This window comes from Dendrobates tinctorius, unplaced genomic scaffold, assembly GCF_039654945.1.
Source record: "Dendrobates tinctorius isolate UK_male_01 unplaced genomic scaffold, ASM3965494v1 ptg000046l, whole genome shotgun sequence".
NCBI lineage: Eukaryota > Metazoa > Chordata > Amphibia > Anura > Dendrobatidae > Dendrobates > Dendrobates tinctorius.
Genome location: NW_027361714.1, coordinates 83,129,826 through 83,150,280, shown reverse-complemented (window position 1 = coordinate 83,150,280; position 20,455 = coordinate 83,129,826). Strand labels below are relative to the sequence as shown.

General features: G+C 41.5%; 1 protein-coding gene across 2 annotated transcripts in view; it reads right to left on the bottom strand.

Moving 5' to 3' along the window:
- PDSS2 (decaprenyl diphosphate synthase subunit 2) overlaps positions 1-20,455 on the bottom strand; it is a 353,108-nt gene that overhangs the window by 103,095 nt on the left and 229,558 nt on the right. For both annotated transcript variants that reach the window (XM_073576076.1, XM_073576077.1), the window contains exon 4: positions 11,502-11,700. In XM_073576076.1, the coding sequence (XP_073432177.1) occupies positions 11,502-11,700 (199 nt within the window). The remainder of the gene's footprint in view (positions 1-11,501; positions 11,701-20,455) is intronic.

Below are 20,455 nucleotides of genomic sequence, written 5' to 3'. Positions count from 1 at the left end.
CTATGGTTTTCATCCCCATTTTGGTGAATTTCTAGGATTACTTCTGAATGCCCTAGGGTGGAGGTCGCCGTACAGAGACTTGGGGATGTCTGGAGGGAGGTTCAGAAGAATATTGGGATTGCTTAGATTTGCCAAAACGAAAGGCCGATAGAAGACATTCGGTGGGTCCTGTTTTTAAGATTGGGGACAAGGTTTGGTTGTCGTCTAGGAACATTAAACTTAAAGTGCCGTTGGTGAAGTTGAGTCCCAAGTTTATTGGTCCATATGAGATCCTAGAGGTGGTCAATCCTGTGGCATTTAGATTAAACCTTCCTCCATCCCTAACGTATTCCATAAATCCCTATTAAAGGAGTATGTCCCTTCTGCATTGTCTAGCTCATCCCCGCCTCCTCCGCTGTCAGTAGACTGTGGCCTGGAGTATGAGGTTTAGAGGGTTGTGGATTCTCGTAAGGTTCATAATTCCCTCCAGTACCTCATCGACTGGAGGGCATATGGACAGAGGAGAGATCCTGAGTCCCTTCTCGAGATGAGAAGGCCGATCGGTTAGTTAGGGCCTTCCATCTAAAATTTCCTGGGAAACCTGGGCGTCCTGTGGCTTCCCCTAGAAGCTGGGATACTGTCATGGTTCCACCCCTTAGTGTGTCAGGGATGCAGTTACTGACAGCTTGGTCATCCAATCCGGTATAGGGACGTGCTGAAGCTGTCAGTGTGTTGATTGACAACTCGACTGTCCAATCTGTGACTGGGAGGCTTCGGCTGTCTCCAAGTGTTCACTATCCCGAGTGATTGCCATGCTACTTAACTGAGCTGCTTCTCCCAGACCTCTGCCAGATGTATATTCAACAAGTGAGGTTTGTGCTCCCCGTGCCTTGATTTCTACATGTTTGATCTGTTGCTACCGGACCTTGGACTTCATTCTGACCAGTCGACTGTTTAACCCCTCCCTTCTGCTGTGATCCGTTATCCTCCTGGTATTCTGACCTCAGAACGTTACCAGACCATGCTTTTGTCTCTTCCTTCTGTTTATGGTGTACTCTCTTGGCTTCTGACCTTGGACTCCTTGACAATTGTGATTCACAGCTTGGCTGTGAGAAGTGACTAGCGTCACAATACTCTTCTCTATCCAGTATAACGAGGAAATTAACCCTTGATATCATGTGACCTTGTCACCCCACATCATGTGACCTTGTCACCATAGCCAACTCCTGGGTGCTACCAGTTCAGCTCACTACCACTTTGTGAACACAGACCCACAGTCTGTGCATCATCGATATTCCTTACCTCTACCAGGGACCAGCACATGCGGAAGTGTGGCCCTTTCCAGAGTCACCAAAACCCCAGAGTCCCGAAGTTGAGTCACTTGGACACCATTTCACAGTCACTTGGCATTACTGAGGCCTCCTCGCCAGCATGATTAACAGCACTGCATGTAGATTAGGCCAATGCTGCAGTCCACCGGCCACAGGCAATGTGGACCCCGCAAATCCACTTATAGAGATGGCTTCCAGTTCTCCCCTTAACTGCACCAGCAACGCCATGACACCAAGGCAATGTCATCTTGCAGCCAGACAGCTCCTCCATGATTTCAGACAGCATATGCAATGCAGTAGCCACCTTTATCCAGGACATCCAATCCTTAAACTGCAATTGCCTCTACTTTCTGGGATTTCACACCCGCATTTCATCCACCAATTGTAGAGGTTCACTTCTTTGGCAGGTATTAGGCATGAAGCCATAGGTAGCGCTCACACAGGCAGTGTAATTTTCAATGCTTTCTACAAGTTGCCCAGCACCAAAACAAAAATCATAAATTCCTATCCTTGTCCAGGCGCTAACTAATCAGAACAGACCCTGGCTTCTCATACACAGCTGAGCTAAGCCCCAGCTCTGTCAAACAAAACAGTTATTGTCTATAGCTTCCATGCACACGACCTGTGCAGACTCTTCTTAGAGATGGGGATTCTGCCTTTCCGACACTTTTCAGCTCTAAGACACATCCAGTCGGGTACCCACGGTCTGTGCATTCATCAGCTAAAACATTTTCCTTTTCTACATCCAGCAGACTGACTGACTCCTCAGTCACTCCATTCAGAGAGAAACCCCAGCATGTCTCTCTCAGCTACAGCTCACATCTTGGCTTGGCTCACAATGAATCTACTTCCTGCTTCTTAAAGGGAAACCATACAGGAGCTTCCAATCAAGACTGCAGTGCTAGGATTTAACCCTGTTCTTCCCAGCAGAGAAAAAAATTGCAGATGAGATGTCACCCACTGAATAACATTGGTCCGACTGCAATCCGATTTTTTTATTGGATTGAACTCGTCCGTATTTCTTGCAAGTGTGTATGAGCCCTAAACCCATTTATGGTCAGGGATTTCTGAAAGGCTATGTTCACAATGTGTTTCTGCAGTGCATTCAGGGTTTTGTCTTAGGGTATGTTTCCACGCTACGTACTTGCAGCGCTTTGGACTCAGCAGAAACCCTGCTCTACCCAAAGCGCCGCCCACTGTTGTATGCGCGGTGATTCCGGATGTGTTCATTGAACACATCCGGAATCACCACATCGTATCCATAGACTGTGTTATTTATCTTGCGGAGACTGAGCGTCTCCGCAAGATATATAGACATGCTGCAGTCTTGAAAGACGTGCTGCATGTCCAGTTACACAGGGCCACCGGATGCGGCCCTGCACTCATAGTGGAGATGGGATTTATAACGCAAGGTGGAAACATACCCTTACTCCCATTAAAAATGGAATTTAACGAACCCCTGAGGGGAACATGGTTTTTTCTGAAAGTGTCTGTCTTTTCAAATTGGAATAAAACGTTGTCTGCACATTTTTATGCCCATCTGAAATGACGAATGCTGCAGGAAAAAAAAAAAAGAGGATTCACATACACTCCGTTCATGTCATAGCAGTCTATGTCCCTGTCAAAGGTCCGTCTGAATCCTATTTTAAGGGAACTGAGGCGAAACCCCAGAACATACTGCACAAATGCAGGTTGAATCCTGGTTTTACAGCGATTTAGGCGAAATTCCTCAATGCACTGCAGAAACGCAGTGTGAACAACGCCTCATTGGTTGGCATGGTGGTTTGTAAAGATCTCACTATAAAATGCCTAAATACGGTAGTTAGAAGGGTTAACAGTCTAGAATTGGAGCCTGTCATTTAATGTTTGCTCTATTCAACCTATAAATGTCTTATTCTCAGACTATATTTATGAGATGGCTATTTTCTGCAATCGCTGGTCTGATCCTTAGAACTCTAGTACCTTACAGTGCAAGAAAATCTTCCAGGCATTTTGAAACGAGTAATTAGGTGGAACATGTTCTGCTGCTTCTATTTTCAGCTGCTTGTTTCTAGCTAATAGAAAGTGGCAGAGACAGAAGTGACAAACAAATAAGAAAATGAAGCGTGTAATGCGATCAATAATGCCTCTTAATATTAGCAGTGATTGCTGCCATCAGTTTAAACATCCTTTAAAGCTTGTCAAGAGACAGTCTAAGTCCCAAAACACAGAAGATCGACTTATAATGAGACGAGTCTCTCCTTTAGGGCTCACTTACACTATTGCTTAACACGGCCAAGTGCTATCCGATGTGTTATTGCATAGCATTCGGCCCAATGTTATTCTATAGGGCAGTTCTGCAATTGTTTTCTCATGCCGATCGACATTAGAATACAATCGCAGCATGCTGCTAGTGGCTCTGCAAATTGGACCATGCGGATCCATGCCAGTCTATGGGAGTGGGTAAAACAGCCAAGTGCACTTGGATGTCATTCGAGTGCAGTGCGACATTCGCAGACACAGACAATGGAGAAATGAAGTTCTCCATCTTCTCCACACCTGTGCTGTGATTATATCATGTGAAAGAATCGGATGTAAGGTGACACTCTGACAGAGTTTGATCCGTGTGACATTAGCATAATCAATCCGATTCTTTTGCATGAAAGAATATACGGCAATGTGACCCTGGCCTAAGATTACTATAAACTACAATTACTTGTTGGACATTTATGGGGCCCTCAGTTTAAAACAGAGAACCAAAAACAAAGCAGTGATTGTTCTATTTACAGAGATGGTACTAATTATTCTTTACTAACATTTACAATCTACTGTATATGAAAATGTAACACTGAGCAACCAACCTATCAGCAGGATTTACATAGAATATGAGAAAAGAAGTCAAATGAATAAAAGAGCCACAAAACGGCAAAAAGGGATCAATCATCCTCACAGATGTACAGTGGGTACAAAAGTATTCACACCCCTTTAATTTTTTCACTCTTTCATTGCAGCCAATTGGCAAATTCAAAAAAGTTCTTTTTTTTCTCATTAATGTACACTCTGCATCCCATCTTGACTGAAAAAAACAGAAATGTAGAATTTTTTGCAAATGTATTAAAAAAGAAAACCTGAAATATCACATGGTCATAAGTATTCAGAACCTTTGCTCAGACACTCATATTTAAGTCATATGCTGTCCATTTCCTTGTGATCCTTGGGGTCTGAATTCTTTCCGTACACACTGTATATATCTGAGATACGGACTACCAAGAAATGCTGTGCAGCAGAGATTTTGCTTATGACTTAGCATGTAACATGGTTAATAAACGATCATCTACTGTATGTAATACAAGGATGTACAGAGTTCACAGTAATAAAAACCACAGCTCCTGTTTTCCCTAACAGATGGGGTCCCAAGCTGCAGCATGAATACCTGTTGATTCACAGGTGGGGTAAACTGAACTTATAAGTCAAACGGCACAAGCTGGTCTAGCATCTTTCCTTCAATAACAAAGGATGGTTAAAGGGAATCTGTCACCCTTTTTTTGCCCTATTAGCTGCCGGCATAGACATCGGGGGCTTATCTACAGCATTCTGTAATGCTGTAGATAAGCCCCCGATGTAACCTGGAAGAGAAGAAAATCACGTTATATTATACTCACCGAGGTGGGCGGTCCGGTCCGATGGGTGTTGCGGTCCGGTCCGACGCCTCCCTTCTTCATGCGATGACGTCCTCTTCTCCCGTCCTGTAATGGCTCTGGCGCAGGCACATTGCTCTGCCCTGTTGAGGGCAGAGCAGAATTCTGCAGTGCGCAGGTGCCAGACATCTCCCGACTCCTGCGCACTGCAGGACTCTGCTCTGCCCTCAACAGGGAAGAGCAATGTGCCTGCGCCGGAGCCATTACAGGACGGGAGAAGAGGACGTCATCGCATGAATAAGGGAGGTGCCGGACGGGACGGCGACACCCATCGGACCGGACCGCCCACCTCGGTGAGTATAGTATAATGCGTTTTTCTTCTCTTTCAGGTTACATCGGAGGCTTATCTACAGCATTACAGAATGCTGTAGATAAGCCCCCGATGTCTATGCCAGTAGCTAATAGGGCAAAAAAAGGGTGACAGATTCCCTTTAAGAATCATTTATTTTACTTGCTTGTATAGCACCATTAATTACACGGCACATAAACATCATCATAACTGTCCCCATTGGCGCTCACAATTTAGACCCTATCAGTATGTTTTTGGGAGTATGGAAGGAAACCAGAGTACCCGGAGGAAACCCACGCAAACACGGGGAGAACATACAAACTCCTTGCAGATGTTGTCCTTGCTGGGATTTGTACTCAAGACCCCAACACTGCAAGGCTGCAGTGCTAACCACCGAGCCACCATGTGGCCCTACTCATTTTCTTATACTCACGTATTATACAGTAGTGTATGTAGCAAGTTCCATATTATGCTCAAAAGCTGAAACTTCGTAAAGAGACCCAGCTGGTAAATGTCATCTATGAAATCTGCATCTTCTCTTACTCCCCTTACATTGTTCATTGGTTATTAACATATAAAGACAAACAAGACAAACATTTTAATTACCTCTGGACTAAATATTTAGCAAAGTAAAATGCAATTAGAAGAATTAGTAGCATGTTATTTCTGTTACTTAAGAATCAAAGTACTACCTAAGGCAATTATTTTTTATCCTCTTAATATCTACAGTAAAAATGCCTAAGGGAAAATAATTGATTTTGCTAATTTTACCGCTGACAATTATAGAATAGCTTTGCTTTTCATTATGGCTTTAGATATTCACAACTAATTGCTTGTCCCAAGAGTGGACCTAAAAGAAGTTAATCATACTGAGCACGATAAAAGACTGAACTAGAATACGGTAGCTGCTTATTGTTTGGGCTCAACTTTGAACTGTGCTACATGTAAAAAAAAAGTGTCAGATTGTTTAAGGCGCTGATCGCTTTATAACAATTTCTCAACACAAATATTCCAAAAGTTTTCACAATAGGAAAGCCCCATAAAAATGTTCTCTTCTGTGGAGCCCCTACAGCTAAAGTGACACACTCTTCTGTGCATACTAACCAGGTATAAAGGAACACTAGGATTCTGCCAGGAAAAGTGTCTAAGCACAGTCCTAAAAACTGAATAGTGTCAGCAGTTGGAGGGATCTGTCAGTCAGCCACTCTCCTATTCATAGGAGGAGCTAGAATGACTTAGGACCATGGTAATATGACTGGACCCAACCTCTCTGGATATGACCTTTATGCACTACAAATCCACAGCAATTTACGGTATAATACATGTGGACAAAATTTAAAAAACCCAAACCACCCATAGTGGAAAAACTGTGCTCTTCACTGAAAAACAAAAATGCTCATTAGAGATTGGCAACTCGAACAGTGAAGTTCGGGGTCCATACCAAACACTTACTGTTCAGGTACAGACCCCAAACACGGACTTCACCAGGATGCCCATTTTACTGTTCGGGTTCGGCACCCCAAACATCGGGCGTTTCTTGCTCTGTCATCTGCATAACAGCGCGAGAAACACTGGTGTTTCTGATCGGCCGTAAGATTAATACCACCGGTCAGAGCACTGCAGTTCCCACGCAGTCAGATGACAGTCAGCCAGCTGTAACCATAGGCAAAAAGTTTACCTTCGGTCACTGGTGTTCAGTGATGGGACTACTACTCCAGTCAGCCTAAGCCTGCTTCCATTAATAAAAGCAAGAGAAGGTGGCTGATGGGAGTATTCAATAGCTGGTGCCCGCTCTCTAAATAAATAATTAAAAAAAAAAAAAAACTGCTGTGGATTCCCCTGTATTTTTGACAACCAGCCAGGCAAAATAGAAACCTGAAGGCTGCAACCCTCAGCTGTCAGCTTTAGCAAGGTTGGTTATCAAGAGTAGAGGGATCCTACCGCTGTTTTTTTTAAATTACTTAAATAATTTAAAAAACGGCATGACCATGCCCTTCATTTTTTGAAACCATCCAAGCTAAAGCAGACAGCTGGGGGCTGGTATTCTCAGGCTGGTAAGGGGCCATGGATATTGGCCCTCCCAGCGGCCCAGAAACTACACATCTGGCACTTTGTCTGGCTCTTCCCACTTGCCTTGTGGCGGTGGCAAGTGGGATTCATATTCGTGGGGTTGATGCAACCTTTCTATTGTCCTGTGACATCCACGGCTTAGTAAAGGAGAGGCGTCAAATACTCCATTACTAATCCTAAAGCTGTATTGTAAATAAACAGAGCAAGAATAAAGTCCTTTATTTGATTTAAAAATATACACTTATCTTTTATTTAAAAATAACAAAACACATTTACACTCACCTAATGCCCAATTCCACTGAAGCCAACATTTCCTGTAAAACAAAAAATAACCGTATCGCTCACCTGTCAGTCGTTCTGTACCACGCCGTAATCCATGTATGGGATAAACAGTTTTCATCCTGGATGTTGCCAAGATGCGACCGTCCAGGCTGAAAACCACTGAGGAATGAGCTGCTGCGAGCTCAGCTTCAGTGATTAGCAGTAAAGTCATAGAGGTTACCACAGATCACGGAGGCTGCGTTCCCAGCCAGGCCCCTGATTGAAATTCTCATGGTGCAGTGAACTCACCGTTGCACCATGAGACTTTTTCACCACTAGTCACTGAGGCTGAGCTCGCAGCAGCTGATTCCCCAGTGGTTCTCAGCCTGGACGGTCACATCTTGGCACCGTTCAGGTGGAAAACTGTTTACCCTAGTCATGGATTACGGTATACACAGAACGACGGTCAGGTGAGTGAGGCTATGTACCCATGTATGCAGAAAAAAAAGGATTCATTCCCAGGAAAAATGCGCTGGTTTTTTGCACGATTTTTGCACTTTTTTTATGCGTTTTTTACAGGAGCAGCCTCCTGCTCATAGAATATAGTTAGAAATGCGGATTTTTCCGCAAAATTAATGAGCATGCTTCATTTTTTACAGCGATACGTTTTTTTCGCGGAAAAAACTTATTAATGTGCACAAAAAGTGCGGAATTCATTAAAAAGAATGGGATTCCTCTTGTAAGAGTTTTTTAAGTGTTTTTGCTGGTGAAAACGCGAAAAAAATGCTTATGTGGGTACACAGCCTGATATGGTTGCTTTTTATTTTTGTTTTTTTTTTACAGAAGACATTGGCTTCAGTGAAATTAGGCATTGGTGGTTTCTTATTTTATGTATTTTTACAGGAGACGATGGCTTCAGTGGAATGTGCGTTAGGCGAATATAACTGTGTTTGTTATTTTTAAACAAAAAGGTAAAAGTGTGTTTTATTTTATTTCCAATAAATGACTTTATTCTGACTGTGTGTTTATTCACCATATAACTATAGGATTAGTAATGGATGTGTCTTATAGACGCCTCTCCATTACTAAGCCATGGACTAGAGGTCACCAGACAATACAAAGGTGACATCAACCCCACAATTATGAGCCTAACTTGCTACCGCTACAGGTCAATTCGGAAGAGCTGGGCAAAGCGCCAAAATTGCAGCATCTAATAGATGCGCCTTTCCTAGGTCGTTACAAGCTGCTATTTTTAGGCTGGGTGGGTCAATATCAATGGCGTCTTACCAAACTGAGAATACCAGCCCCCAGCTGTCTACTTTAGCTTGGCTGGTTTTCAAAAATGGGGGGGAACCCAATGCCATTTTTTAAAAATTATTTCTCTAAATAATTTTAAAATATGGCATGGGGACCCCTCTATTGTTGATAACTAATCTTGCTAAAGCTGATAGATGAGGGTTCCAGCACGTAGTGGTCAGATTTGTCTGACTGGTTATCAAAAATACAGGGGAACCCATGGCATTTTTTTTATTTATTATTCATTTAGAGCGCAGGCACCAGCTGATGAATACGCCCATCAGTCACCACCTGCTCTTGCTGACGTAGGTTGATGGGAGTAGAATAACTCTCCGATCATAGCTGCTGGCTCACGCTGTCATTTGACAGCGTGGGAACCACAGCTATCTGACCGATGATAATGATTTTACCGCCAATCAGAGGCAGTATTTACTGCATTGTCATGCTGATGACAGCGTAGCAAACACTGGATGTTCGGGCCCCCATTCAAATTTATGGGGTCTAGGTCCAGGCACTGATCTGGTACCAGAACCGAACTTTTTTAAACTGTTCGGCCGAATCCGAAAATCCATGGGTTCGCCCAGCTCTACTCATTATGATGTTGTGGAAAAGTCATAGCGAATCCAGAGCACAATCCTGGGAAGAAGGAATCAATATCACCATTACACACTGAACAGGAAACCACTGGGTAAATCTGACATGGAAAAGGACTTGGGGATCCTAGTTAATGATAAACTTACCTGGAGCAGCCAGTGCCAGGCAGCGGCTGCCAAGGCAAACAGGATCATGGGGTGCATTAAAAGAGGTCTGGATACATATGATGAGTGCATTATACTACTCTGTACAAATCCCTGGTTAGACCACACATGGAGTACTGTGTACAGTTTTGGGCACTGGTGCTCAGGAAGGATATAATGGAACTAGAGCAAGTACAAAGGAGGGCAACAAAATTAATAAAGGGGATGGGGGAACTACAATACCCAGAGAGATTAGCAAAATTAGGATTATTTAGTCTAGAAAAAAAACGACTGAGGGGCGATCTAATAACCATATATAAGTATATATACGGACAATACAAATATCTCTCCGAGGATCTGTTTATACCAAGGAAGGTGATGGTAAAAAGGGGTCATTTTCTGCGTCTGGAGGAGAGAAGGATTTTCCACCAACATAGAAGAGGATTCTTTACTGTTAGGGCAGTGAGAATCTGGAATTCCCTGCCTGAGGAGGTGGTGATGGCGAACTCAGTCGAGGGGTTCAAGAGAGGCCTGGATGTCTTCCTGGAGCGTAACAAAATTGTATCTTACAGTTATTAAGTTCTTTAGAAGGACATAGATCTGAGAATTTATCCTGATGGAATAAAGGCTGAGCTGGATGGACAAATGTCTTTTACTATGTTAATCCTAAGCAAAATCTGATGTAACTTGCAAATAAATTCTGCTACAGAATTGGCACTTATTCACAGCACCTACTGTGTTGAAATTTTGTGCTATGTCAGTAATATACCCTTAAGCAGTCTCAAAAAACCTACATCTAGAAGTCAATATCCTATGACAATGGCACTTGTATGTGATGATGTGAAGCTCATGTGATGTAAACCTGCTAGAAACTGCCATGAATTAGTGACCACCATGACAGAAATGTCTCATATGATAAGATCAGCAGTCACAGTCAAAAGACATGACTTTTTATGGATGTCTATCACCTTGTGCATTTTATTGGAACAGACGTCGGGAGCTGAACTTAGCTGCATTGATACGTTAAACACATTAGGCAGCTCTGCATTAGGAAAGATTTCTCATTCATCTATTGATGTGGGATTGATAATTGTTCATACTCTGATGGTTCACAGGGTTGATGGCATTAAAGTCATTAATTCATATGGTTATGATGTATTCACACATGATTGGAGGTTATTGGTTCTAAAAGATTTTCCCATTATTCCGTGATTTGACTATGACGAAAGGCACTCTGTACGCCAGAAATGCATCAGTCAGCATGTCATGTGGAATACAAATTATTAAATGGAGTTTTTAATTTTTTTTTTTTAAATAAAAAGAAAACATTTTAAAGTGGAATAGCTCTGATTCCCCTACATATTTTCCTGAAGGGTTCTGATGGTCCACAATGGGATTGGTTCTCACAGACACCAGACTGGAGTTGAGTGGATCATATGCGAATATGGAAAGCTTCTTATGTTTGCAGTCCTGTACTCCTCTACTCTGGGATTTCTCAAACTTTTTCTATTGGAAACACCTCACTGTTTTAGAAGCACTTCCACATTCTATCCAGATATGCTGAACTGATATCACAGTAAATGCAATATACGAATACACCTCAGTAGGAATATGCATTTACCTAGCCTTCTATGTGAAACGTAAAATATGTCTGTAAAGCCACGTTCACGCGTTTAGTATTTGACATCAGTATCTGTAAGCCAAAACCAGGAGAGGAACAAACTGCTGAAAAGTATTACAGAAACTCATCGCCACTTCTGGATTTATCACCCACTCTTTGTTTTGGCTACAAATACTGATGTAAAATGATAAAGCATGAACGTTGCCTAATGTATGGAAAAAAATCATATACATTTTTTACCTTTGTGTTTTGCAGTTGTGCAAGTCCGGTGCAAGCATTTGCCAAGAGGAAGTCTCCACTTAGAATAGCCATTTTATTGCCAAATTGCATATCCTTAAGAGGTCCATCACAACTCTTCAGCTCTTCAATATTCACAATGCCCCGATGCACTAGAAAAGCTGTATGGATCAGCTCTGTAATTTCAGCTAGGTTTCTCTGGCTGCGAAAACAGAGTAAAATAATCATCAATGAGTCCTAACATAGCGTACCAGATCCTCTGCCCACTTTGGAATTCATGGAGACAAAACTCTGAATTAATTTTAACATTATTTCACAAAAATGAGAAATTACTATTGATTCAGTATTTTGGCGTGTACGTGAATAACAGTCTTATTTTGTTATTTAAAGGGGTTTTCCAAGTTTAATGAAAATTTCCAGCCAGGCAGTTAAAAGGGTCATCTGTTGCTGCCCACTTCTGCAATGGAAGAATGAGTGCTGGACACTGGATCTGTACAGACATGTGAGGACTTGTGCACATTACACAGAAGTGTGCACATCACTTCTCTAGATGAGGCATGTATGTGCAGATGCAAAGTAAATAGCACCACTCACTTCTCTAGGTGAGGCAGGTATGTGCAGATCCAACGCCAGCAGCAGCACTCACTTTTCTAGATGAGGCAGGTACAGGTGCTTCTCACAGAATTACAATATCATCAAAAAGTTAATTTATTTCAGTTCTTCAATACAAAAAGTGAAACGCATATATTATATAGAGTCATTAAAGAGTGATCTATTTCAAGTGTTTATTTCTGTTAATGTTGATGATTATGGCTTACAGCCGATGAAAACCCAAAAGTCATTATCTCAGTAAATTAGAATATTTTATAACACCAGCTTGAAAAAAATGATTTTAAAATGCAAAATGATGGCCTACTGAAATGTATGTTCAGTAAATGCACTCAATACTTGGTCGGGGCTCCTTTTGCATCAATTATTGCATCAATGCGGCATGGCATGGAGGCGATCAGCCTGTGGCACTGCTGAGGTGTTATGGAAGCCCAGGTTGCTTTGATAGCAGCCTTCAGCTCATCTGCATTGTTGGGTCTGGTGTCTTTCATCTTCCTCTTGACAATATCCCATAGATTCTCTATGAAGCGAGTTTGCAGGCCAATCAAGCACATTGATACTGTTGTTTTTAAACCAGCAATTGGTACTTTCGTCAGTGTGGACAGGTGCCATGTCCTACTGGAGAATGAAATGTCCATCACCAATAAGCTTGTCGGCAGAGGGAAGCATAAAGTGCTCTAACATTTCTTGTTAGATGGCTACGTCGATTTTGGTCTTGATAAAACACAGTGGACCTACACCAGCAGATGACATGGCTCCCAAAACCATCACTGATTGTGGATGGCTGTAAGCCATCATCAACATTAAGAGAAATAAACACTTGAAATAGATCACTCTGTATGTAATGACTAATATACGAGTTTTAGTTTGTGTATTGAAGTACTGAAATAAATTAACTTTTTGATGATATTCTAATTTTGTGAGATGCACCAGTATGTGCAGATGCAACATCAGTAGCACCTCTCGCTTCTATAGAAGAGGCAGATACAGTTGTGGCCAAAAGTATTGACACCCCTGCGATTCTGTCAGATAATACTCAGTTTCTTCCTGAAAATTATTGCAAACACAAATTCTTTGGTATTATTATCATTTAATTTGTCTTAAATGAAGAAACACAAAAAGAATTGTCCTAAAGCCAAATTGGATATAATTCCACACCAAACATAAAAAAGAGGGTGGACAAAAGTATTGGCACTGTTCGAAAAATCATGTGATGCTTCTCTAATTTGTGTAATTAACAGCACCTGTAACTTACCTGTGACACCTAACAGGTGTTGGCAATAACTAAATCACACTTGCAGCCAGTTGACATGGATTAAAGTTGACTCAACCTCTGTCCTGTGTCCTTGTGTGTACCACATTGAGCATGGAGAAAAGAAAGAAGACCAAAGAACTGTCTGAGGACTTGAGAAACCAAATTGTGAGGAAGCATGAGCAATCTCAAGGCTACAAGTCCATCTCCAAAGACCTGAATGTTCCTGTGTCTACCGTGCGCAGTGTCATCAAGAAGTTTAAAGCCCATGGCACTGTAGCTAACCTCCCTAGATGTGGACGGAAAAGAAAAATTGACAAGAGATTTCAACGCAAGATTGTGCGGATGTTGGATAAAGAACCCCGACTAACATCCAAACAAGTTCAAGCTGGCCTGCAGTCCGAGGGTACAACAGTGTCAACCCGTACTATCCGTCGGCGTCTGAATGAAAAGGGATTGTATGGTAGGAGACCCAGGAAGACCCCACTTCTTACCCCGAGACATAAAAAAGGCAGGCTGGAGTTTGCCAAAACTTACCTGAAAAAGCCTAAAACGTTTTGGAAGAATGTTCTCTGGTCAGATGAGAAAAAAGTAGAGCTTTTTGGGCAAAGGCATCAACATAGAGTTTACAGGAAAAAAAAAGAGGCATTCAAAGAAAAGAACACGGTCCCTACAGTCAAACATGGCAGAGGTTCCCTGATGCTTTGGGGTTGCTTTGCTGCCTCTGGCACTGGACTGCTTGACCGTGTGCATGGCATTATGAAGTCAGAAGACTACCAACAAATTTTGCAGCATAATGTAGGGCCCAGTGTGAGAAAGCTAGGTCTCCCTCAGAGGTCATGGGTCTTCCAGCAGGACAATGACCCAAAACACACTTCAAAAAGCACTAGAAAATGGTTTAAGAGAAAGCACTGGAGACTTCTAAAGTGGCCAGCAATGAGTCCAGACCTGAATCCCATAGAACACCTGTGGAGAGATCTAAAAATGGCAGTTTGGAGAAGGCACCCTTCAAATATCAGGGACCTGGAGCAGTTTGCCAAAGAAGAATGGTCTAAAATTCCAGCAGAGCATTGTAAGAAACTCATTGATGGTTACCGGAAGCGGTTGGTCACAGTTATTTTGGCTAAAGGTTGTGCAACCAAGTATTAGGCTGAGGGTGCCAAAACTTTTGTCTGGCCCATTTTTGGAGTTTTGTGTGAAATGATCAATGTTTTGCTTTTTGCTTCATTCTCTTTTGTGTTTTTTTCATTTAAGACAAATTAAATGAAGATAATACCAAAGAATTTGTGTTTGCAATCATTTTCAGGAAGAAACGGAGTATTATCTGACAGAATTGCAGGGGTGTCAATACTTTTGGCCACAACTGTATGTGCAGATGCAACATCAGTAGCACTTCTCGCTTCTCTAGAAGAGGTAGGTATGTGCAGATGCAAAGTCAGTAGCACCACTCACTTACTCATGCAGAAATGAGCAGCGCCAGACTACAATTTTATTACTCTAAATAATAAATGACGCTATCTATACTCATTATTCTGAATGTTCTATGTACTCAGTGCATGCTCCGATGGTACTCTTGCCTGGGATAGAAAGTAATGACTTATGGCTCTTCGATACAAGGCCAAAAACATGCCTCAGAGTTCAGGTGACTGAAACTGGACATCATTGGTGGTGCAATCAATGATGTCTCCTTTCAGTGATCTGACTGCTGCAGTTAATCACAAGCTTCAGCGGTAAAGTGACTTAAAAACAGGATATCATCATTTCAAGTCTCAGCTACGTCTGTGCTGATGAGTACAGTACAGCATTAGTCATTATTTTATGCCATTAACTGCTTGTCTGAGAAGTGTTATATAGCTTGAACAAACCCTTTAACTAAACCAGTTACACTATACAATATTGTTCACTTTGATTTTTACATTTGACATGTGAGTTTTAAAGGAACATTGTCTGATTATAAAACAGATTAAAAGAAAAAAGTTCAATTTAAATCTACATCACAAATACATACATTAAAAAAAACAATTGATTATTCTGTCCAAATGCTTTTAATTGTTAAAAACAAGACTTAGTTTACGGATTATAAATTAAACACATTTACACCTCATTCTGCTACACTCTAATCCTAAAATGAGTGTGAAAAGCTATAACAAGTATTTTCTCACTAACCAGTAAGTCCTGCATAAATTTTACTAACATAAATGACCTTGATTTTGGTGTGAGCAAACTCCAGGAGGAACTGAACCTTGCTGTACAACCATTGTTGAGGGGGCCATTAATCTGGACACTCAGCAACCTGTCTGGCTCAAGCCCCAACAGAGCTCTGACCTAAGTTGCCTCACACACTATAACATGATAGCTAGAATCATTATTTAAGACACTGCAAGCACTTGTTCTGCAAAATAAAGGAAAATGTATCTGCACTTGTACATACCGTACATATATTTTTATTGCAGGACATTAACACTTCACCTGAATTCATCACCTAGTGTGTCTTGTGCAGGGCCGGTCTGGCCATCTGGCAAATGCCAGAAGGGCCTGTCTGGTTGTGGGCCACCTTGTCTGCTACAATTTGTATCCTCAAGATGACAATACTTTTAACAGTTGTGAGCACAAGGTCACTGGCTCCGCAACCAACAAGTGACGTCGGCTGTGCAATGATGTCATTGCATCACGCCACCAGCATGCACTGCGAGAATGGATAGAATAGGAGTCAAACACTGCGGAAGATGAGGTGTCTGGATTAGGGGAGTTTAGGTTTTTTTTAAAATTTTTGGTGGGTTGTGGGGGACTGTCACACTATATAGAGCACGGTGTGTTGGACCACCATAGTATATAAGGGGCTGTGGGGTAGACCACCATACTATATAAGGGTCTGTTAGGTGGACCGCCAAACTATATAGGGGCTATAACGTGAACCATCATACTATATGGGGTCTGTTGGGGGAGTACCATCATACTACATAGGAGCTGTGAGATGTACCATCATAATATATAAGGAGCAAAATAAGGGCAAACAATAGCCACGTTAGACGTGGAGATAGGTGCTGTTCAGGGATGAGCGAGAATACTTGTTGCTCGGGTGGTCTCCGAGTATTTTGCCGTGCTCTCAGATTTAGTTTTCGTCATCTCAGCTGCATGATTTGCGACTTGTAGACAGGCTGAATACATGTGGGAATTCCGTAACAATCAGTCATTCCACACATGTATTCAGGCTGTCCAACAGCCGCAAATCATGCAGCTGAGGCGATGGAAACTAAATCTCCGAGCACGCCAAAATACTCGGAGACCACCCGAGCAACGAGTATACTCGCTCATCACTAGTGCTGTTGAATAGTGTGTATGTGCACCTGCACATTAATTTAATGCCTTGACCTATAGTATTCGGTAGGCAATACAATAAAAGCAATGAAGAATATCAAGTTTCAGTAGCAATTGGTTAAGGTATAACATCATGTTGTTTTCTTTACTTGAAAACCAGTGGCAATTAAGTTTTTAAAAAATGAATACTTTATGGCAAATTCCTATACTTTAATAGAGCAATTAATCAGAAAATTACTGCTGTAGCAAAATTATTTAATTAGTTTAATGACAGAGCAAATTAGTTAATGAAATACTGACATCAGCTGATTATTGCGAATGCACAGACCATCAAAATAAACTTTAGAGGTCATTGTCTGTAAGCAATCCTTACTTCATACTTCTGATGTCAATGTTGGATTAGAAGTAACAGCTTCACTACTATATTACTTTTTAGAACACTAAAAGCCAGTTCATTACATTCATCAGCCATCACCTTATCGATACTTGTGTGAGTGTACAAGAAAGTATGTGGCCAAATGTGTCTTCTTCATTTCTTAGTGAAGAGGAGCACCACTGTTCTGCCCTCAGTATCAACCACTTTCGGGCGCTTCTGAGTTTTAAAAGTGATCTGGCCGTATGATTCTCCAAGTCAGAACGATTACGGCAATACCAAACTTGCATGATTTTTTTTTTCTTTCAAGTGGTGAAATAGAATTCAGAAATTTGTAGAAATTTTTTTTTTTGCTTGTGTCACTATTTTACTAGCGCAACCTGTAACGTTTTCATTTTTATATCAATGGAGCTGTGCCGGGACTTGTTTTTGCGTGACAAGCAATCGTTTTTAATGATACTATTTTGAGGTAGATAAGAAGTTTGAATCACTTCTCATTGCATTTTTTGCATTATGGCGGCACCCAAAAAAGTGCAATTCTGGCATTTCGACTTTCATTTCTTTTTTTGTCGTTTATGGGTCGGGTTAATTAATTTTAAATTTTGATAGATCGAACCTTACGGACTCATCAATACCAGTGTTTTTTTTAACCCTTCATTACTTTACTTTTGATGGGTGAAAAGTGCGATGATTTGAAATTGTACATGTTTTTATTTTTTTACATTTCTTTTTAATCGTTTACTTTATTATTTACTGGAATCTGCAATTGTTTTAATGCTTGTTCTATATACTGCAATACAGTTGTATTTAGTACTAGACAGAATGATGTTCTATTATGAAGCCCACCCAGGAGGACAAAGATGGCAGACAGCTTTCAGCATGCCCCTGGCTGCGATAAAAACCCATTGGACTCCCGTGATTGCATTGCAGGTGGCTGACAGCAGCTGATGCATGTGTACACCAGCAATTGCGCTATTTAAATGGTTAAACAGCAGCAAACAAAGAGCTCATGCAGCTGCCGTTACCTGAAGATATTCACTGTATACCACAGACAGCATTCTCTCGGGTATGGCTTCCCAGCCCGCTCCATACATGGGGATCCAATATATCATTATATCATGTACCAGATCATATGTTGGAAAGGGGTTAAAAAAGCCACCTGTCAAAGGCTCAAAATAGTCAAACACTGTCTTGGCCAACAACTATGTTTCCTACCTCCAACAAATACATGTATGTTCAGAATAGTGGATCATTCATATTTAAGGTATAGAGAAGTGCCAGTATCCCACATTAAAGGGCTTTATCATAAATTTGAATTAAAGGGGTATACTCATGTTATGAAATTGGTATAATTAAATAAGCATGTAAATGAGAACATTTTAAAAGAGGCTTGTTCTATCTGCTGTCATTCTCCTGCTATGAGAGCTTTTATCTGACATATTTTAAAGCTTGCTGCCAAGGAGATTGACAACCAGAGATTCACGGAGTAGGAATTATACTTCAGGTTAAGAAATTAACTCCTGAGATACCAAATCACTTCTCTCCATCCCAATGAGTTCTATACAGCAGTTAGTTGCTCACCTATCTCTCCCTGTCAGCTCTTGACCGAAATTCTGTTATCAGTACTGAAAAACCATCAGTCCCCAGCAACTGCAGTTTCCAAAACAGTTTTTGTAATCACTGCTCTGAGTTTCCTGAGCCATGGGCTTGTTAAAATGCACTGCTATTTCTTTATATACATATAGTGATAAAAGAACAGGCACTGACAGCCTGCCAACATGTCACAGTGGTATAGACTGAGCTGCAGGACGAAGCTACTGAATCAGAACTGTCATTCAGGGTGGAATGCCTAACCCACCACACACCCCCAGCAATAAGCAAAGGAAAGAGGCAGTTGAGCGGTGTCTCAATACACAACTTGTGAATAACCCCTTAAAGCAAATCTGAAAATAAGATTGCGCCAACGCAGTTTTAAAAAAAGGTATTCTGACAGCAGAATAATGTAGGGGCAGAGACTGTGATTCCAGCAATGTGTCGCTTACTTTCCTGGGTGCTGCAACTGTAATTAAAAATGTTTTATCTGCTCCAGATCTATCAGTTCTCTGAATGCTGAGCTCTGTATAACTTCGCCTATTCTGTGAAAGCTGTCAATTAGTGGTGGGCGTGTGGCTGGCCTAGCAGGCAGCAGGGCGAGTAGTCCTCTAGTGACAACATCCTGCTCATAAAACAGTGATTTTATCAAAACTACACTAAGCAGCCATTTGAGGCAGTGAAAGAATCAGGGTCTCTACACCTGCATTATGCTGCTCTCAGATTATGCAGCAAAAACCTGGTGACAGATTTCCTTTAAAGGGTGGTTGGGTAATCCTGGGGGAAAAAAATTGCTGTGTACTTCTCTGAAATCTGCATTAATATTATTCCTGCATTTTACAAGAGGTCGGTTCCTTTGGCCAGCAATCTTTACTGGAAGCATTTTCATTATATCATTAAGCAGATGGCCACCTCCAATAAACTGATAGCGTGGATTTAATGGTTCATACAAATAATAGAAGCAGCTACTTTGTCATTCTCGAGTGGGTATCATTGTGAAGAAACTCTTCTTTGTTCTCGGTCAGGAGTAGAGAATTGCTGGAAGGTTGCAGATTCAAAGAACAATTACGGTATCTTGGATGTCAGCAAATAAGCGTAGTGTTGTATTTAATTATGGGAAGAAGCGGGAAAAGAGCAAATTACAATAGATCGTGTAAACAAACAATTGTTCATCTCCCGCTATTTATTTACTAACAATACACAGTTCTAGTTGTCATCCCATACAATAACATGAAACTGAAAAAGTATCAAGAAAATGTCATCCCTCTGAGATGATGTCCAAAGGAGAGAGCTACATCAGATGGACAGCTGACAGACAATAAAAAGTGTTGCCCTGGGCAAGGCCGAGTACCTGTTCTGAATACCAAAATAATGAGAAGAGCTTCATGGTAGCTTTTTTTTCTCCATTTGTGAAGAAGATACAAATATAAATGGGAATCCCTGGTGCGGAGATCTAAAAGAAGCAGCTAATTTAGGTAACGGCTCATTTCCTCAGTTGACGGACACATCAATATCCCAAGGAGATCAGCTCCACCTCCGTGACCTAGCTATTCAGGCAGAACTGTGACTATATCATTTCTTTCCTTAATAAGCTTTTAATGAACAGATAGAAAATTCCATCACTAATGCGAAGTCGGCCTGGACTAGGGTAAGAGAGCGCTCAGCATTACCATCTGCAGCCTATCCGGCTATACCGCTCCTCAGCGTGCAGGCTATAAAACAGTCTGCTAATGAGGATTGTTATAAGGCTCATTTCATCAAGGATTTGTCTCAGAGTAAAATGCTTGGATGTGAGAAGAGCGCTCTTTCACTCCA